This window comes from Malania oleifera, chromosome 1 (genome assembly GCF_029873635.1).
Source record: "Malania oleifera isolate guangnan ecotype guangnan chromosome 1, ASM2987363v1, whole genome shotgun sequence".
NCBI lineage: Eukaryota > Viridiplantae > Streptophyta > Magnoliopsida > Santalales > Ximeniaceae > Malania > Malania oleifera.
Genome location: NC_080417.1, coordinates 64,359,890 through 64,382,037, shown reverse-complemented (window position 1 = coordinate 64,382,037; position 22,148 = coordinate 64,359,890). Strand labels below are relative to the sequence as shown.

Below are 22,148 nucleotides of genomic sequence, written 5' to 3'. Positions count from 1 at the left end.
CAACTTTTACTGTGCAAAACTTAATCTCACTTTTTCTTGAATCTCATTGATGGCTATTATTTGTCGTGTAATAGATTTTATATCTTTTTTCCTCCCCTAACAATAATCAACCACTGCCATGACTTGTATATCTTAAAAACTTGGAAATGTCAAGCCAATGAAATGAAAATAAAAGAAATATAAAATAAAAATTTTAAAAAGAAAACAACGAACACACAAACAAAGAAACATAATCAACTGATTAATTTGATTTAATTACTTTCAATTTCCGTTTCATTTCCATATGCCAAACACGTAGTAAAAAGCTTGAAAGTATAATCTTCATTATATTCTCTCACTGTTTTTGTTTCCCTTTCAACATTTATCATTCTATAATTTATAACTAGCGTAATGAAAAATTCTTTTTAGCAGTGCCTTCAAAGTCACCAGCTTGAGACCGAAACTCAAATCCCATTCCATAAAACAAAAGGATTTAGCAATAGTTAAATTAGCAAAACTGCAATAAAGAAAATACGGCAGTTGCAAACGTCTTACTAATGCCAAAGAAAAAAAAAGGTGACGGAAAATTTAACCAAAATAAAGACATTTACTCTATTTTTGAATTTCATTTTGTCCAAATCCACACATTAAAATTCAAAATGCAGAAGCTATCCTCCATAGGGAGCATGAAAGATGCCGACGGAGACAGAAACTCCTAAGCAGTTCAGCTTGGGAGGCATTTAGCTACGAATCTATCTTTCCAAAACTGACAAACATGGACACATTTGAGATGAATAGAAAGTGGTAGTTAACAGCACAATGGTCCCACTAGATACTGGGAAACCCGTTACCAGCTGAGTTGGAAACAATAAACTTTAGGTTTATCTCGTGGTAAAAATAAAACCAAGAATATAAATTAAAATGGCACAGTACATTTCAGAACTCAACCATGACATGCATCCAGCACATTCCAAGCCAATTCACTGTAGACGAGTAATACAAAGATGAAAAATTCAAGCTCGACCGCTTTTTTTACTTCAATTTCATGAACAAGATACACAAAACTAGTAATGCCAATCAATGCCACCAACTTCTGCATTCCTATATATTGTGTTAAATGAACAACATTTCAGTGTCACCCAAGAATAATGAAAACATTATACACAATAAAATCATATACGCTAATTTCAAGAACCTACTCGAGGCAGGCAGACAACCGTCAAAGGGCTCATCAGATCGGCGAGAAATAGCAAGCCAGCTTTTAGATATTGGGAATGTGCAAACACTTTCGGGTTCATGGTTCCAAATCAATTCTGGCAGTGAAGCTGGAGGATCAAGAGCGCACATTTGACAGCTCCATATCACTAGCCTGCTTGAAGCACATTGCAAACACATCATATGACAAACATACTCCTCCGACAGCCACTTTGTCCAGTCTACCTCCCTCCAAATTACTGTACAGTGTGCTGTTCCAAGGTCGGAACAAAGACCTCACATCTTCAATGTTGAATTGAAGCATCTCTCACCAGCCAGTATCACTCCATATTACATGAGATTTGATAAAGAAACAAAAGGAAACCCAAAAAACCCTCTGCCGAAGGAAATTTAACCTTCTAAGCCTCAAATGAATATTTCTGCCGATGCAATTACAAATTCCTCAAACTGGGAAAAGAAGATACCTCAAAACAATAATGCTCTCAATCCCACTAAAATCTCTGAAGCCACCCCAGATCAAACTAACTTTTCATTATCAACAGTGATCTACAAATGTTAATTCCAATCAAAACACTTCATGAGATTGGCTCCATAAAAGGGATCAAGCATGTAATGAACAATCAAATCCAAAGCTACAATATCCCATTCAAAACCCTCTGATAGTAATCATACTGCCGTGTTCGCCATGCATCTAAGCTGCTGCTAATGAGGGAAAGCACCAAGGACACACATTGCTGCTAGAAACCGATGAATACCACTGTGAACTATGGAAATAAAAGCAACACAATAGTAAACAAAATAATATAGTTGAAACTGACCTCTTCTGTCAAACTCAGATGAAATCGTTTTCTTAAATTCTGTATGGTTCGGGGACCGCCTTTAAAGCATGGGAAACCTGAATCCTGACCCAAACAATTAAACAAGTACAATGAGTCAACCATGCAATGTAAAAAGGACATTCCAATCTACTTTTTTTCCTGCCATAGCTGCTACTTGCACTCAGTCTATGGTGTCATATTAAGTGTAATGTGCAATCAATGCTCAAATGAAAGTGTGAGGCATAGAATTTGAGACTCAACAATTCCAATTAACATTAAAGGATTAAGGTTCGTTTGGTTTGCAGAATAGCTATTCCTTGGAATAAGATAGAAAATACAATGAAAAATTAGGGAATAAAGGTAATAATTATTCCCCATAAATTCCTTATTAGTTGATCCACATGTAATAAGAAATGAAAAGACAGTTCCACTATGAAATTTGAAAGTTATAATACTTATTATGGATTAACCTCAAAAAACAATTTTGGGAGGATATGGATTGTGTTGTTATACAAGGGATATCAAGATGAAAACATATAGGCATATAGCAGCTTATTTACAATAGACACACTGGAAAGGACAATAAAGGCTATGTGAGAACATACATGGAGGCCATGGATATGGAGATAAAAAATGAGTCTGTGATTCGATTTCTCAGCTTACCATATATTATGATTTGGTTATACTGAATGCATGCTTTAAGGAAAGAGAATAACACTAACCTTCAAGAGTGGACAAAGACAAATAGATTTTTTCTTAACTAGGAGAGCGTATTGTTTATAATGTAAGGACTAGAAAGTTATCGCAGGTGAAAGCTTGACTACACAACATAGAGGGGAAAGAAGGAACAAAATAAATCATTGCAAGAGGATTAGGTAGTGGAACCAGAAGGGAGAAAATATAGTAAAATTTAATGATAAAATGATCAAAGAGGGGAAATGGACAATAGGGGATAAGGAAGATGCTAACAGTCTATGGAATAGGGCTAACTTTATTAGAAAGATAGTAAGAGAGATTTTACGTGAATCTGGAAGAAGATTCTCAGGCAGTAGAGAAAGTTAGTTGAGAGATCAAGATGTCCAAAAATCCATGAAGACAAAGAATTTGGTACAAAACATGTCAAAATTGTAGAAACATAGAAAACCTTGAAAAGTATTAAGAGGCAAGAAAAAAAGCAAAAAATAATTTAAAAAAATAAACAATTAGTGAAGCTAAACATAGAGCTTAGATAATTTATATACTAGGCTAGATACAAAAGATAGAGAAAATGGCATATAAACTCACTAGAGCTAGAGACAGAAAGTGCAAAGAATTATGTAATGTGAAATGTATAAAGGATAATGATTATAATGTCCTAGTTAAAGAAGAAGACATAAAAGAGAGCTAGTGAAGATACTTTAATAAGTTGTTTAATGAAAACTAAATTCAAATTTTGAACTTAGAATTGACAAATGAGGAAACAAAGATTTATCTGCAAAATTAGAGTCAATGAAGTAAAGATGGCATTAGAAAAATGAAAAGTGGGAAATTTATAGGACCAGATAACATCTCAATTGAAGTTTGAAAATGTTTAGGGAGTATTGGAAGTATAGGATCAACAAATCTATTTGACCATATTATAAAAACCAATAGAATGCAGAAGTATTGGAGGAAAAACACGTTAATATCTTTATTTAAAAAAAAAAAACCAAAGGTGATATTCAAAATTGAAATAACTACTATTGAATTAAACTTATGAATCATACAATGAAAACATGGGAAAGGATAATTGAACGAAGAATAAAATTAGAAACAAAGATCGCATATAATCAATTTGATTTTATGTTGAGAAGGTCAACAACAGAGGCTATTCATCTTCTAAGAAGGTTAATGGAAAAGTTCAAGGAAAAGATGAGGGATTTCCATATGGTTTTTAATTTTTTATTAACCTACAAGTACTTAGGGAAGTCTTTTGGTGGGTCGAAAAAGAAGGTAGTTTGCAGTAAATATACTAATTATCATTAAGTATATGTATGATAGGGTAACGATTAATGTTAGGACTAAAGGAGAAGAGTCTAGAGAATCTCCAAGCACATTAGGCGCACATCAAGGTTCTACTTTGAGTCCTTATCTTTTCACTTTAGTGATCGATGAACTCACTAGAAATATCCAAATGATATCCCATGGTGTATGTTGTTTGCATATGATATTGTTCTAATTGATGAAGGTACGAGTAAAGTAGAATAGAAGTTTGAACTATGGATGACAACTTTAGAGTCTAGAGGCTTCAAAATAAGTGGAAATAAAATAGACAACATAAAATGTAACATCACCCACATAAGAAGGAATATTGGAGATGAAATTAAACTTGATAATCGAGAAATTAAGTGCACTAGTAGATTTTGATACATTGGATCTATCATGTAAGTAAAAGGAGAGGTTGAACAAAAGATGTAATACATACAATTAAAGAAGGTTGGGTAAAATGAAGGAGAGCTTCAGGCATGCTTTGTGATTGCAAGATACCCTTAAAAATTAAAAGGAAGTTCTATAGGACGACTATCAAAACCAATCATGCTATACAGATCAAAATGTTGAGCAACTAAGAAACATCATATCCAAAAAGTAACAGTTACCGAAATGCAAATGTTAAGGTGGATGAAGGATAAATTAAGGAACAAACATATTTGTAATACGATACGAATAGCACCAATAGAAGGCCAAGTAGTGTTCCAGTGAGGAAGAGTTAGTTGTTGTTGGTAGTAATTGAAGGGGTAAAACGCACGGTCTTAAATTTCCACGAAATTGTCAAAATTTCCAATTTCCGTCACCCTCGAAATTGAAATGTTAGTCAATTTCCATCTTTCATAATTTCCGTGAAATCTCAACGAATCATTTAAAATTTATCGATATCTCGAAATTTTAGTGAAACTTGTCGAAATATTAACTACACAATGAAATTTCGTCAAAATTCAAATGAGAGATTTTAGAGCGAAGTGAAATTTCTCTCTTAATTTATTTTATTTATTTTTATCGAAATAAAGATTATTACAAGTTCTTTTGGAATTATATGAGAAAATAAACTTACAAACATTTTATTTAACCATTTATGAATGAATTATCGTTATTTGTATAATAAATAATATTTTAAATGATTTATGAATTTCATTTGTATTAACTAAATATGTTTAATGCAAATTATCTCACAAATACTTTTGATACACACACAATATTACAACTTTTCCACCTCATACACAACATAGATGTATTTAACTTGCAATATATTAGTCCTAAAACTTACATTATTATTTCTGTGAACCATTTCTAAGGTTTCACAAGGGAAATCCATGCTTCACTATTGATTTCCATTATTCTTTCAAATAGAAATCGAAATTGACATTGAGAATTTTCGTCAAAATTTCCATACTATTGGAGCTTCAAAATTTGAGTCGAAATCGAAATTTAAGACCTTGGGTAAAGGTAGTAGCACCAAAAGAACTAGACGCGACGGGGGAGATGGACCATCCCTTGCAATGCGACGGCCCTTTGCAACAGCGTGAATGGCAAACAACTTTGGACATCCTTCTCCCTTATCTTCTCGCCTGAATCCTAGTTTCTCAACTAACCTTGACATGGAATCAATCAGATCGTAGATTCAACACCTTCAAAGAGTTCGAACCTTATACATCAGTGAGACCTATTGACTTTAAGGTTCACGCAGTTCCATCAACAACAGAGAGTGGTTCAATTTTATCATAGTCAATCAATTATCTAGCTAGTCAATTGTCCTACGAAGACCTATTGAGCTCCATTTTCCTTTCGTTTTCCATCTTTTTTTCAGAAAATCCTTTCAACTCCCTTCAAAACATCCTAGCAAATCTTCGACACCCTTTAAGTAAAATTATCCTAGGCTTTTGCAGATTAACCCGTTGCGAGTCGTAGTTTCAGGTTCAGCAAGAGCGATTTTTTGGCTTCTTCACGACTCGGGTTGATTGGAGGTGGTATTGCAGATGGGTGAGATCAGCTGCTCATCAGGTAAGAAGGTTAGCAAAAAAGTCCAAAAGAATGATGGAAAAACCAGCAAGAAAAATACTAAGACCAGAAATGTGGAAGAAAATACAGAAATCTTCCCAGAGATGAAGGTTTCCAGCAAGCATACTCGGGTTAATTTGTCCTTGAAGAATATGACTGATCTTCCCAAAGACCAGGTCATGGAAGCAGGGGCGGAGAAGGCTGAATTGGCTAAAGAGGAAGTGAAGATTTCTGATGGTGTAGATAGGCAGCATGCCTGTATCAATTATCTGGTACAACAATCAATGCAGCAGAAAGAGGCATAGTAGTCAAAAACACGCCTGAGGCACCTAGGTGCAGGGGGGCACACTGATGTGCCAGTCGCCATGAGTTGTGACTTGAAATTTTTTAAGCTATTAGCCTATTAATAAAGAAATAGCCAGAACGAGCTGAAATAGCCAGAACGAGCCGAGCCCTCGCCTTCGTCATCTTCTTCAGTTCTTCTGCTGGCTGCTGCTGTTTCTTATAATATTATATGTAATTAATTATGTAGTTTAATGCAAGTTTATAAGTAATATATAACATTTTTTAACTGAATTTAGCTACTGTTTTGTAATTAGTTTGGAAATGCAGTATACAAACTATACATTTTCTGAAATATTATACATTGCTTTTGCATTTAGGATACCGTGTCTTAAATCTTAAATGGATTCTGGAAGCGGAAACTCTGCCTCTGCAAAGAAAGATCCTGCATGGAAGTATGCACATTTGGATGATAAAAAAAATAGAAATAATTTGACTAGCCATTTTTGTGGCAAAGTCACAAGGGTAGGAATATTTCGGGCAAAACAACATATTTTCGGAGGATTTCTAAGTGCCCTGCTCATGTACGTGAGGAGATTAGGGAGTATATGTTGAAGAAAGATATAGAGGAGGAAAATGAGTTATTGACCAACTCTGTGGACATAGATCATTATGGTGAATATGAAGAGGATGAAGTTCAAAAAATTGACTCTCGTGGCAAAAGAGTGCTTAGTAGTCGAAGTCAAAGTTCATACCAATCTACCTTGAAGAAACCAAAACAGAAGGGGCCTATAGACTTGTTTTTAACTCCTGATCCAAAGAAAGCGGTTCAAACTAGAAAAGAAGGGAAAATGAAGAACACATCAATAAATGAGGCGTACAAGAAAGAATTATGAGAAAAGGCAATTGAAGATTTTTCTAGGTGGATGTATGATGCCGGAATACCATTTAATGTTGTACGTTTGTACAGCTTCGTAGTGGCACTTAAATCGATTAGGCAATATAGTCCTAGAATAAAGTCGCTTAGCTATCATGAAGTGAGAGTTCCTTTTTTAAAGCAGGAGGTTAATTGAATGAAAGAATTGATGAAGGTCCATAAGAAGGAATGGGCAAATTATGGATGCTTGATTATCTCTGATGGTTGGCGAGATTCAATTGCTAATAAGGACATAATAAACTTCTTAGTGAACTCTCCAAGGAGATCAGTGTTCATCAAGTCTGTTGATGCTTCTAATATTGTGAAGAATGTAGATAGAATGTACAAATTACTTGCTGAGATGGTGGAGGAATTTGGAGACTCAAAACGTGATTCAAGTATTAACTGATAATGTTCCAAACTATGTTGTAGCACAGAAGAACTTATTTCTAGAACTATATTCTATAGTGTATATATTGTTTATTTTAATATTTTAAGGGCTTCACTCCTTGATTTTTGAACAAAGAGATTGTTGGAGGCAAAGACGTTACATTTATATTGGACACCTGTGTGCTGCCCATTGCCTCAATTTAATATTGAGGATATTGAGAAGATGCCCTAAATTCATATAACTTTGAAAAAGGCAATATTTTTGAATGCTTATATTTATAACCATGTTTGTGTGAGGAACTTGATGAGACAGTTCACTAGAAGAAAGGAGTTACTAAGGCCTACAGTTGCAAGATTTGCAACTGCCTTCATCACTCTTCGTTAAATCCACCTTCAAAAGAACAACTTGGGGAAGATGTTTACTTCTGAAGATTGAAATATTACTAAATCTTCCGATTCAGCTTAATGTAGAAAAATGTGATTTCCTTCTTTGCAGTTGAATCAATTGGCCCTCTAGTTTCTTGAAACTTTCATTTTTAGAAGATCTCTAAATGAAAGAGAGCTAATGGAACTTTCTTCCTTGACGTCATTATTGAATAATTTCCATCTTTCTTTAGATAGGATGTTTGGTCTTAGTCTTTGGATTATTCAAGGATTTATTCTTGTAAATCATTTTTTTGAAGTTCTTGATCCGCTCCAACTCTTTTTTCCCTCTACAATCATTAATTCAGAAAGCCAAAGTTTCCCCAAAAATAAAGGCTTTCATTTAGTTGATTGTGCTTAATAAAATCAATAAAAATAACTTGTTACAAATCAGGAGACCTTTGAAGGTTATATCTCCAAAAGTTTGCTTGGTTTACTACTTGAATTCTAAAACAACGTCTTTTATTTTTTTTATACGACGATTTTTCTTGGAGAATATTCGGTAAGGATTCATATCATAGTGATCTAAAAAATTTTATGCTGGCTGTCAGCTACCTAACGCAACCCTTCTCCTTTACCCGGGCTTGGGACCGGCTGTGTGTGAAAAAATTAGGACATCAAGTGCATCACAGGTGGAGTTATTCCAGATGAATGGAGGAAAAGCACTTTAAGACTTATATACAAAAATAAAGGAGATATTCAAAATTGTAATAACTATCGTGGAATTAAACTTATGAGTCATACAATGAAACTATGGGAAAGAATAGTTGAACAAAGATTAAGGTTAGAAACAAAGATCCCAGAAAATCAATTTGGTTTCGTGTCAAGGAGATCTACCACAGAAGCTATTTATCTTTTAAGAAGATTAATGGAAAAGTTTAAGGAAAAGAAGAGGGACTTGCAAATGATATTTATTGACCTTGAGAAAGCATATGATAGGATACCTAAGGAAGTTCTATGGTGGGTTTTAGAAAAAAAGGGTGTATGTTGTAGGTATACCGATGTCATTAAGGATATGTACGATGGAGTAATGACTAGTGTAAGGACTATATAGATGGAGAAAGTAGAGAATTTCCAATTACCATAGGTGTACATCAAGGATCTGCTTTGAGTCCTTATGTTTTTGCTTTAGCGATGGACCAATAGACTAAGAGTATTCAAAAGGAGGTTCCATGGTGTATGTTGTTTGCAGATGATATTGTATTAATTGACGAAACTAGGGACGAAGTAGAGGCTGAGTTAGAATTATGGAGAGAATCTTTGTAATCTAGAGGCTTTAGGGTAAGTAGAAATAAAACGGAATATATGAAATATAATTTTAGTAATGATAGGAGGAATATTGGAGACAAAATTAAACTTGATGATGAAAAAATAAATAGCATTTGTAGATTTCGATACCTTGGATCTATTATGCAAGCTGAAGGAGAAATTAAAGATGATGTAATACATAGAGTTAAAGCTAGTTGGATAAAATGGAGAAGTGCTTCAAGTGTACTATGTGATCGTAAAATACCCTTAAAGTTGAAAGGAAAGTTTTATAGGACAACTATAAGACCAGCTATGCTATATGGATCGGAATACTGGGCGACGAAGAAACATAATATCCAAAAAGTAAAAGTTGCCGAGATGAGAATGCTTAAATTGATGAGTGGTATAACATTGAAAGATAAATTAAAGAATCAACATATTCGTGATAAGTTAGGTGTAGCTCCTATAGAAGATAAGATAAGGGAGGGACGACTCAGATGGTATGGACACTTGCAACGTAGGCCTTATAGTGCACCTGTGAAGAATAGTGACTTAGTTACTATGGGGGGCAGTAGAAGTGGTAGGGGTAAACCTAAAATAACTTGGGAGGAGATAGTGAGTAGGGATTTAATATCCTTGAATCTATCAAAAGAAATGGTCGATAATCGCATAAATTGGCAGAAAAGGATTCATATAGCTGACCCCACTTAGTGGGACTAAGGCTTGGTTTTTTTGTTGTTGATTTTTCTTGGAGAAACTGGAGTAAATTATTTGTTGTTTCAGTAGAAAATTGGGTGTGCACGGCATCGGTGGAAGAATTGTTGGCTACTTCTTTTGAGAGTTTTGGAAGAAGGATAGGGTGGTAATTTGGAAATGTGGTACTTTTGCAACATTGTGGGGATTATGCTTGGAGCATAATGCACAAATATTTTTGGGGAAGAAATTGAAGTAGCATCTAGTTTGGGAAAAGATTCACTACTTGGCTTCTTTGTGGTGCATTGGTTTTGGGTGTTTTAAGGGAATTAACTTTATGGAAGTTCGGAAAGATTGGAGGAATCTTTTGATTTGATTTTTTGTCTTCTTTCCCTATTATTTTTAGATTTTTTTCTTCAAGTTAATTCCATAATTTTGATTGGAGATGTCTTATCCTCCTCTTTGTAAATCCTTCTCCTATTAATGAAATCTCTTCTTTGTTATCAAAAAAATATGAGGCAATTGATAGGGCGAATAAAAAGATTGTCAATTTTACAAGGATTAACTAAATAATTGATAACCAATGGAGTTTTCAATTCCATCAAGACTAACATTTAAATGTAAACAAATGCACCTCCATATTATTTTAGCTTTTGAATTACGCAAAATTCTATATTATATCCATGGTTTCAAATAATGGCCGTTACGTAGCGTAACAGCCGATACGTAACAAAATCGAAGGCTCCGAAACCGATAAGGGCCGATAATGCGGTTCGAAAAAAATTCACAGTTGTAACGGCCGTTACGTCTCCGTAACGGCCGTTACCCAACGTTACACTTCATAACGGTCTGTTACGGACCATTACATAGCCGACAGCTTGCAAAAATCTGAATCCCTAAAGCAAGTTTTCTGCTGCAGCGCTACTTTCCCCCTCTCCCAACCACCCATCTGCCATTTAATCTAACTATCTAAGTCTAACATTCAAAGAGCAAACTGCAAAGTGAAAAACTTACCTTAAAATTTTGTTGGCCGAAGCAATAAGAAGGTTTCACTTCTTCGAAGCCTGAGAGTTAGCAAATATACTCATCTTCACAGCCTTGCAGGAGTTGCAGACTTGCAGCAGCTTGGCGAGTCACTGACGACAGGTCTGCAATAGCTCCACCGCCTCTGCGAGTCGCCAATGGCCCTTCGGCAACTCCCTCCACCAGTCGTCACCACTCGCCAACAGCCAAACCCTTTGATTTCGGCTCCGGAGCTTGAAGTCATCGGCCATTCGTGCTTCGCTCCTTCGAGGCTTCGAGGCTCCTCCGAGTCCCCTCCCCTCTCTCGGTCTCACTCAAACTCTCTGCTCATCTCCAGCGTATGAGATAAGCTTTAAAAAATCAGTCAACACTCAACACCCACAGCACTTAAGTCCCAAACTTTTCATTATGTTTTTTTTTTAAATTATATCTTGTTGTAAATTATGTATGTTAAATTGAATTAAAAAAAAAAAGTAATTTAATAGAGTAAAAAATTAACAATCAATAATAATTATGTAAAATAAAATTTTCTTAATATATAAATATTTTAATTGTCTTATATTTTTTGAAAGGTAATTATGAAAATCTAGTTCCATCACATATTTCCGGTTTATTAATATTTTTTAAGTTTTAAAACATCACGTGATAGAGGAAATAAGAACTTACCTAGTGAGGATATTGGATGGCATTTTGGTACTGCGGTGGATGGTAATAGACACGTTATTATGTGTAAATAATGTGGGAAGATAATTAAAGAGGGCATTACACGCTTGAAACAACACTTGGCACATAAAAAGGGTCAAGTAGCTGGACGCTCAAATGTGACCACATAAGTAAGAGAACAAATAATGAAACATCTACAATAGTATGCTGAGAAGAAAAGAGATAAACAAAAAAAGGCAAGAAGAAGCAAAAGCCCAAATTAGAGGAGATTTTGAGAATTTGAGCGATGAAGAAGACTTGGAAGAAGAAAGTATGAGATTTGCTCGACAAGAAAGCATACAATCACAGCAACAGTGAGAAAAGAGACAAATTTCGAGCAAGAACAACTAAAGGGGGTAATATTTATGAAGAGGGAGGTGGCTCTGGCAATGGTGCTACCAGTGGTTTCAATAGAGCAAGAACTCAATCTTATAGTGGTCGAGAAGCTGGAGGTAGTGGACGACAATGGATCATTCCTGATGCCCCTGAAGCTAGACTAAAGGCAATGGATCCTATTTTAGAAAGAAGCAAGAGTACAAAACAACCAAAAACCAACACTAAGTTACTGAAAGGTTTAAGAAGTAAATTAGGAAAAGCAGTTGGAAAATTTCTAATTTATAATCGGATTCTAGCGAATGTAGCTGACTCTCCATTTATGCAGCCTATGTTTGATATTATTACACAGGTTGGAAAGGGGGTGAAGGGTCCATCACCCAATGAGATATCTGAAATTTATTTGGAGCAAGAGTATCAAGAAATGAAAAATTATATAGCTTCTTTTGCTAGAATTTGGAAGGAGAGAGATGCAACCCTTATGTGTGATAGTTGGAAATGACCAACTAGAAAACACATTATAAACTTTTTAGTTTATTGCGATAGAGGCACCGTGTTTCATAAATCAGTTGATGTCTCTTATGTGTCAAGCAGAACAGTTGAATATTATTTCAGGTAATTTTCTAATTTTAATTGTATATGCAAATAGCATTATGGACTTACATGTTTTTAATTAAATAGTAGTAATTATTAAATCCATAATTTCATTTCAGATTAGTGGACGAGGTGGTTGAAGAAATTGGAGAGGAGAATGTTGTCCAAGTAGTGACTGATAATGAAGCTGGAATGAAGGCAGGAGGAAAATTATTAATGCAGAAGAGGCTCAATCTCTATTGGACGGCATGTATAGCTCATTGTATAGACCTTATTCTTGAAGATATTGGTAAGAAAAGTAACGTGAAGAAGGTCTTAGAAGATGCAAGAACAATAACCTCATTTATTTACAATCACACATGGACAATGAATTTCATGAAGAAATTCACAAATAATAGAGAGTTACTTCGCCCTGACATCACTCAATTTGCCACAAACTTCATTGCTTTGGAGACTATTGTCAGGCATAAACAAGTATTAAGGGAAATGTTTACATCTAATACTTGGAAAAACTCAAGGTTTGGGATGGCAAAATCAGACCCAGCATATGATTTAAAGAAAATTATCTTAGGCAAAGAATTTTGGCAGAAGGCCTCTAATATAATTAAAGTGCAAGAACCCTTAGAGAAAGTTCTTAAATTGGGTGATGGTGATAAAAAACCAACCATGGGCTTCATATACGAGGCAATTGATAGGATGAAGTTGGTCATTCAAAAAGATTGCCGGTTTTACAAAGACTATTTTGAAAATTATTAACAACCAATGGAGTTTTCAGTTGCACCAAGATTTACACGCTGCTAGTAAGTGTGAATCAAATACAATTTCTTATTATTTTAACTTTTAAATTATGCATAGTTGCATTACAAAACTATTGATTAATATATTTCTAAATTTAATTGAAGGATATTTTTTGAACCCACAATTTCTTTATGGTGCCCCGCCCTCTCTTGAAGTTGCTAAAGAAGTCATGAATGGGGTTAAAAAAGTGATAATCAAGTTGGTACTCGATATAGATACTCAAATTCGAGCTATTAATCAAATAAGTATTAGTTCCATTAAATTGAATAATGAATTGTTCTAGTATTCTGTAATACTTTCAAAAATAATTATTAATACATCTAATTAATTAATTATATTTCACAATCATCCTTTTTTAGTTGTTGCAACATCGAGATAGGCAGGAGACTTTTGGAACCCCATTAGCTCAAAGAGCAGTAAAACAAACAAATCCTAGTACATATAGGCTATATAACTAAATAATGGATGAATGGCTCTATTTTCTCTCTTTATGTTCAAATTTGACTTTTGAAATATACGCTATGCTAACATAAAACTCTTTTTAATTATTCATGCAACCGAATGGTAGATTTATTATGGCTTGTGTGCTCCTGAGCTCCAAAGAATAGCAATCAAAGTTCTTAACCTGACCACATCAGCTTCGAATTGTGAGCATAAATGGAGCACATTTAGCCTCATCCATATGAAAACAAGAAATAGATTAAAGTACATGAGACTAAAAAAACTTGTTTTCGTACATTACAACATGAGGTTAAAGTTAAGAAGTACAATGAGAAGACACCAACGAGAAATTGAAGAGGGTTTCAATCCTATCAATTTGGACTACATTTTCGAAGAAGATGATCCTTTATGCCAATGGTTAGAGGAGAGAGAGACACCACTACTCGACGGTCAGGACAATTCAAATTGGTTAAATGAAGAAGTTGGTGGTACTAGGGAATGAGGTGATCAACCACCAATAAACGTGCATGATGATTCAAGTTCAAGTCCTGAACGTACACAAAGTGATGACAATCTTGGTTTGAGCCCACCAAGTGATGATAATGGTAATAGTGGTGATGGAGCTAGGGTTGGGGGGCTGGTAGTGGCGGTGGTGGAGGCGGCGGTGTAGAACATAATTATGGATATGACATAGGGACATCATTTGTAAGGGATATACATCCTTCTGATCGTTATGGGCTACATGACATACCTGAAAATTATGACTTGGGTATTCCTCCAGGGAACCAATCTTCACAACCCAAGAGAAGGAGTGCTCGTGGTGACCCTAGTGGTTCTCCTGAAGATTCATATGGTGTGGTTCGTAGTTTTAGCGACTTTGGTTTAGATGGTTCATCATCACAATCATATGGATCTCATCTAGCATATCCACATTATACATCTCGTGACTCACATTTTTATCCTAGTGGATCAGGAATCTCAAGATCTAGTGAGTCTTCTTCTACACACTACCCAGAGCCAGCCCCAGCCCCAACTTTTGGACATTATTTAGGACATGGTCAAAGAGGAGATTATGCACCCCCTATATTAGTTGGATTTTCACCACTAGTACATTTTCAAGAGCAACAACAAAATGACGCAAACTTGGGTTTATTCAGCTATGTATTTCCAGAAGGATGGAGAGATAATTTTCAATCCCAATCTCAAGATACAGATGCAAATTATGAAGACCCTCCACGTCATTCTTTTTGGTGGCGACATGTGGTTATGTTATAAATTTGTAATATTGTAATCATGTATTTTGACCTATTTATTGATATTTGATATTAATCACTTTTTAAATTCATGTATGTGCAATGTGCATATTGAGTATTGAGTCTATTGATTCATTTTTAGTAACTTTATGACTTTAATTAATTGATTCTTACATTTCTACATCTTTTTACTCATTAAAGTAATGTAAACTATAAAAAAATATGCTTTTTTTTGTAAATAGCGCACTAAAACTAATATAAAAATCTTAATGCCTATTAAAAAGCATTTGTAGGTTGAATGAAAGCCTTCAAAATTCATTAAAAATCATGTATTAATAGATTTCATGCTTATTTTTCGATTTTGGCATGGTTGTGCATGCGTGAAAAAAATTCACGACCGTTACGCCCGCTTCCCATTACGTAACATCCACGTCTCCCGCAACCCACAACACCCGTGACCGTTATGTGACTTTACCCGCGACCGCAATTTCGAACCATGATTATTTCGTTGTTACGTTTTTTGTATTCAGGTACCATAATTGATTAATATGTTTACGAATCTAATTCCAAGCCATTTTCTGAATCCTCAATTTCTCTGTGATGCCCCACCCTTCCTCAAAGTGATAACCAAGTCAGTGACTGATATAGATACTCAAATCGATCAAGTGTTAAATATTCATTAATAATTTCTATAGAGAGAATCACTTTTAAGATTTGAATTTTAGAGCTTAAACTATATAATAATATAATATACTAGAACGTATATCTAGTTAATTAATTATACTTCACACAATCATCCATTTATAGTTATTGAGCTATGAAACAAATAAATCATGCTAATTTAATTATGTTTAACAATTATCTCTAGTCCATCATTTCTATATTCAAATTGCACTTTTTAAAATGTACACACATATTAACATATGTTTTTATATTATTCAATGGAGCTGAAGGGTGGATTCATTATGGCATGTGTGCTCCCAAGATTCAAAGCATAGCAATTAAAGTTTTTTGCCAACTACATCAATTTCATACTCTAAGCATAAATGAAGCACCTTTGGAATCATCCACATGCAAACAAGGAATAAAGTAAAGTACATAGGATTACAAAAACTTGTTTTGGTATAATATAACATGAGCCTAAAGTTAAGGCAAACAATGAAGAGAAGTCAACACGACATAGATGATAGCTTTAACCTCATCAACTTGGACAATATTTTTGAAGAAGATGATACTTTTGAGTCCATGGCTAGTGAAGAGAGACACACCATTACTCGACATCAAGATAAGTCAAATTGATTAAAAGAAGTAGGTGGTCAATCACCAATAAATGTGCAAGATTCAAGTTTAAAATCTAAACGTACACAAAGTCGAGATAATCTGGGTTTCAGCCCATCAAGATGATGATGATGATGTTGGTAGTGTTGGTAGCAATGCTGAGGGTGGTGGCAATGGTGTTGGGGTTGATGGTGGCGTTCATGAAGGTGCAACATACGATTATGGGCAAGGCCAAACCGAAACTTATGGGTATGACAACGGAACATCATTTGAAGGGGACACATCATTTGTAGGGGGCACATCATTCTAGTCATTCTGGATTATAAGATGTGCCTCAAAATTATGATTTTTGAATATTGAAGATTCATATGATGTAGTTTGTAGCTTTGGAGACTTTGGTTTACATGATTCATTAGTCATACAGGTCTCATGATAGCAACTACTATCCAAAGTATCGACCTCCACCACCAGAAAATTATGATCCAAATCATGCATATCCTTATAGACCTTATCCTAGCGTTTCTAGTGATAGTTCTTCTAGTCACTACCCAAAGACAACGCCAACCCAACCTATGGATATGGATATGGTCAAGATTAATAAAATCAGGATCCTATATAGGATCGCTAGGATGGTTTGCAAGATAGGATCATATAATTGGATCGAGGATTGTAAGATTCTACTGTGCATGCTGTTTTTTTTCATAAATTTCTATTATATAAACCTACAAAATTGGTTAGTAAGTGATGAAGACTCAAAAAAATTACAAGTATCTATGGTAGGGCACCCATATTACAAAAAGAAGAAGAGATGAAGTGTTTAAACTGTTGCATTCCTAACTTAACCAACTTGGCTTACTAACAAAATGAAATAATCATTTAAAAAAAACACACACGCACACACACACACACAAGAACATAATTTTTAACGCATATCAGTCAAACAAACAACCAAACAACATGAATATCCATTTTTCCAAGCCACCATTTGTCTCATTGGTAACAATAAGACTATCATCGATGACTTAATCAAGGCCATCATTAAAATCATCACCATTATTATCATTATTATTGTTAAATGCATCAATGTGTTATTTACCTATCTTCATTCTTAATGTATGCTTCTCCCATGTATTGCAATACCCATGACCTTAATTCAAAACCATGGTTTTACGTTGGATATTTTTATGCTAGAGATATCTCTGAGACTCCTACCCTGGAATTGGAAGGGATTTCTAAGGGAGATGAATACAACAAAAAAATGGGGGATGATCAATTGAGGAGGGGCGACTGGGATTAGAAGATATTGCTTTTTTACCCATGCCCACCTTTCCAAAAAGAAGTTGGTGAAAACAATAATTGAAATTCATATTTTGGACAAGATGAGTCTTTGTCTTTTAGCTCCAGTAGATGGTTGAATTGCGGGGAAAGCAAGATGAAAAATGGGGCAACAAGTGTTGGCGAATTAAAAATGCTATATCAAGTATGGTGGGAAGAGGTTGAAATGAGGGTTTTCAAAGTAATTGTCTTAGGTTTCTTCATCTTTTGCTTTATCCTCTCTTACATTCTCTCTCTATTTCTTAATAAGCTTCTTTTGGTGAATATGTGTATGTGCGTGTGTTCATGTGTGTCATAAAAAAATTAAAAAAAAAAAAAAAAACAATCTACATTTGGTGAAGATTATCTAAAGTAATCAAAACTCTCAAATTTATAATTTGTATAAAAAATTCTCCATACTTATCATTATTTCTAGAAAACATATGCTAGCGTAGTTCCTTACAAATTGCAGCATTTGCTGCAACGTGATTAGAGAATAAAGAGAATTTGACACAAGTTGACATTGTCATTATGGAAGTGCGGATTATAATGAAATTTTCGTAGTCACCATCATAGTAAATCTATACTTGAACTAGTGGAAAAAATGCAGCTGGCTAAATCACCCATTAAGGATAAGAATTAAGAGCAGACAAAAAAAAACAAAGAAAAAAAAACAAATATTGAAGAAAATTATAACCATGAAATTATTAAATTGGTGCTACCTGCAACATTTCAACAAGGAGGACAATGCGCTCCGCATGTTTACGGCATGTTAGGAAACCTTGAATGCATAGAACCTAGATTCATGGGCACAATCCAAAAGAGAATTTAGTATGGAATATGACAAGGAAAAAAAATAATAATTCAAAAAACGAAAATCATTGAAGAATATTCATATATACTTTGAAATAGTCCAAGAACTCGCTTGGAACTCCTTCGGCATCAGAATCCATCACCTAGCACAATCCCAAAGTCATGATCATTTTAGAATTCATAACATACCTAACTCCAATTCAAGATCAATAAATGAATAAATAAATAAAATTAGCATAACATTTCTTAAGAAAGTCAAAATTAAGGATAGCAAGCTATCATGACATATAAAATCTTATTGCATCTTACCTCGAGAAGTTCACGAGTTAATTTGAATGGTGCACTCTCAAAATTTACACCACCAGGTGAATTTGAGAGCATGAAACCAAAATCTATATGGATAATATGACCTTCTTCATCCATTAAAAGATTCCCATTGTGCCGATCCTTCACCTAAATAATAAAAAGAGAACTGGTGGAAAAGCAGGTATACAACAAACAAACCCATCAAATTCTAAATGCTCCAAAACACCAATCAAGTATGAACATCAAACATATTTTTCCCATCCTAGTATATCCCTTTACTAAACGTTTCATAATGATATTCACATTGCCAACAAATAAAATTTATCTAAATGGAAAAAGAAAAAGAAAGAAGAAAAAAGAAAAGGGAGAACTAAGCATTATAAATTGACGGAATTGTACAGACCGAAACCATCGGATGTCTCAATACCTTAATTTACTATGATGATGCACAGGAGAGAAAAGATTTGAATGGAGACTTTCCATTTAAACAGTTAAATCCTAGAGAGGAATGCTGGGAGCAGTTGCACCATGCAGTCTCCTAAAACACTTGCTCTATGGTTCAGTCACTTGGCATTTTTTTCCAAAAATAAAAATGGGCTGCCCATTCGTTTATCATAATTTATCAAATAAATACATAAACATGTAGCTCAGAATCCGACTTTCTGGAGTAGTTACCTCATTATGTTTCAAAACAATGGCCAAGTGGCTCAATCGTAAGGCAAGCATATGAGGAGACAGCATGGAGCAACTGCTCCTAGCATTCATCAGCCACTAAATGAGTAAAGTCAATATTAAATATCATAAAAATATTGAAAACCAACCAGAAACTTGAAATTTTTTTTTAAAAGAAGTTTGTAAGCACAGTATTGTGTAAGATCCTGTAGTTGTCTTTGAGCACAAAGACGACTGCTTTTATCCTAGTTGTTGACTTTTTGAGTCCGATTCCTGTTTTGATAATGACAGATCGTAAGAATCTTATTTGTGCATTTAGTGTATGAACAAATGTATAATTCAGAAGGCACAAATACTCAGCAATATGGAAGCCAGCAAGGAACTTAAAGCAATTATGACTTGGCCCATTCCATGGAAGATCAAAGAGCAAAAGGATGACGACACATTTAATTTTTCCAATTGTATTTGTTTTAGTTTAAATTGTAAATGCACACCTCACATGATATGATGGAAAGCTCAAAAACAACCTTAGATTGACCTTAGGTAATCAGAATTTTCATGAAAAATCTTTACTTAAAGAGTTAAACTCAAAAGAAGGCTTTTTGGCATGAAAAATAGAGGACTCATCGACTAGTGCTAGGCACTCGTTGACTAAAGTAAGTCAGTAGCTAAATATATTTTTCAGCCCAAGTGACTCATCGACGAGAGAGGGCGACTTGTCGACGAATGAAGGACACTTGTCGATGACCCAAGACCACTCGTTGATGAGTCATATCAGAAATAGAACGCTAACGGCCATAAAACAGCTAGTTTTCAAAGTAAAATCATATTTTACTTCCCCAATGGCCATAAAACGACTACTTTGTGTTTTAACCTATAAATATGATGCCCAACACCCTCTAAACAACTTTTTAAAAGCAAATATCATATTCTTACATTTATTGGGCATTTACTTTCTCATCTACTCAAATCTCTCAAGCATTTACTTTCATTCATACTCTTCTTTGAAAAATTTATTTTGAGAGCAAGGCTTTAGCTTCTCCCACTCTTTCTTTTGAAGAATATTTTTGTGGAGAAAACATTCACTTTATTTGAGTCTTTGAGCATTCTTTTTATGCACACAAAATCACTCAAAGCTCTCATTTACTCTCTTCATTGAAAAATAATTTTTGAGAGCATATTCATAGTTTCTCCCACTCAATCTCTCTGAAAATATTTTTGGAGGAACCTTTGTAGCTAGTGAATTTTTGAGAATTTCCATTGCAAGATTCAAGAGCTCATTTATTATTCTCATTGCAAAAACTATCTTGTGAGCAAACCCTAGCAACTCCTACACTCATTTTTGGAGAAATCTTTGGGTGGTCTTAAACTCTATTGAGCTTAAATCAAATTTTGTGAGAGTGTTTTAGATTTTATTAGTACAAATTAGCTTGTTCAAGAAGCATTTCATTGTACTCAAATTTTATATTCACATTTGTATTTGGTGGTTCAGATATAGAACCAAGCCAAGCATGGGGTATTGTCTGAGAAGGTAGCTTCACCTTGTGGGAAGAAGCGGATTGTAATAAGGCAACTCCGCCTTGGTTAAGGTGCGGATAGTGGAAATCCTCAAGCAAGTTGCTTGAGGCAAGGATGTAGGCGGGAATAGCCAAACCTCGTAAAAATCTTAGTGTTTGCTTCTCTTTCCCTACACACCTTAAATTTTTGCTTGTGAAAGTTTATATTCATTTTATTGTGATTATTGTGAATGCTTTAAATATTTATCGCACTTGAGATTGATTATGTAATACTGATTGTTTGAGAAATCCTTTGCGTAAATCAGATTGGTTGTGTAATATTGAAACTTGTGTATATCCTCAAGCTTGTGTGGTTGTGTTTTTAAAAATAGGACATAAGGGACCTAGAATTTTTAAAATATCCAATTCACCCACCCCCTCTTGGGAATACACCACAACTCACACTAGTATAATCAGGTTGTATGAATAAAAGATACCATTCCCAACAAAGATGGCAAACCCACAAAAATTTATTAGAGAGGGAGAGAAACCCCCACCTCATTATATACAGCAAATAAAAGTGTTATCATTGTTACACAACTGATCCTATCACATCCTTGTATGGATATAATAAGAGGTACATAAAAGAGCTGACAACGGAAAGGATCGAGTACCCTAGGGGACATCCCAATGGTTACGGCTTGGGAATTCCATGTTGTAGGTCTCCAATTCTAACCTTGAGAGGAAGGGGTATGGGGTGGGAGATAGGTTACCTCCCTGTTGTGTAGCATAGGCTTCCAATGCACCAAAAAACAAAAAAAAGGACTGAAAACAAAAGGGGAAAAAAATATAATAAAACAGAAAATTCCAGGTAAGCCCTGCCAACCAAACTTCAACCCCTTTCTGTTATTTTTCCCCCTTTTCTCTCTCCTCCTCCATTAAAAAACATGTAATCAAAAAAAGAGAATACCTAACACGTAGCTCATGTATTCGTAAAGGCTATAACAATAAAAGCTATTTGAACATGCATTTACGGTTAATTCACAAACATTTATATTTTATGCATTCAAGGAACTGACACCCAAGATACAGTTCATAATGTTTTAAAATTTCCACTAATTTTTGCATGTCTGATTGGAGACACAGGAGA

The 22,148-nt window shown here is 34.6% G+C and overlaps 1 protein-coding gene across 6 annotated transcripts in view; it reads right to left on the bottom strand.

Annotated features, from left to right (window-relative positions):
* Window positions 1-976: 976 nt before the first annotated feature.
* The window catches only part of LOC131164790 (phosphatidylinositol 4-kinase beta 2), a 76,413-nt gene continuing 55,241 nt past the window's right edge, over window positions 977-22,148 (bottom strand). For 2 of the 6 annotated variants that reach the window (XM_058122243.1, XM_058122261.1), the window contains exons 12-16: window positions 18,834-18,977; window positions 18,614-18,667; window positions 18,434-18,508; window positions 2,013-2,096; window positions 977-1,931 (exon numbers count right to left, since the gene is read on the bottom strand). In XM_058122243.1, the coding sequence (XP_057978226.1) occupies window positions 1,827-1,931; window positions 2,013-2,096; window positions 18,434-18,508; window positions 18,614-18,667; window positions 18,834-18,977 (462 nt within the window). In that variant the 3' untranslated portion in view covers window positions 977-1,826. Of the gene's footprint in view, window positions 1,932-2,012; window positions 2,097-18,433; window positions 18,509-18,613; window positions 18,668-18,833; window positions 18,978-19,505; window positions 19,776-22,148 lie in introns of those variants that run through there. The other 4 variants (XM_058122269.1, XM_058122252.1, XM_058122279.1 and 1 more) reach the window with 2 other exon arrangements.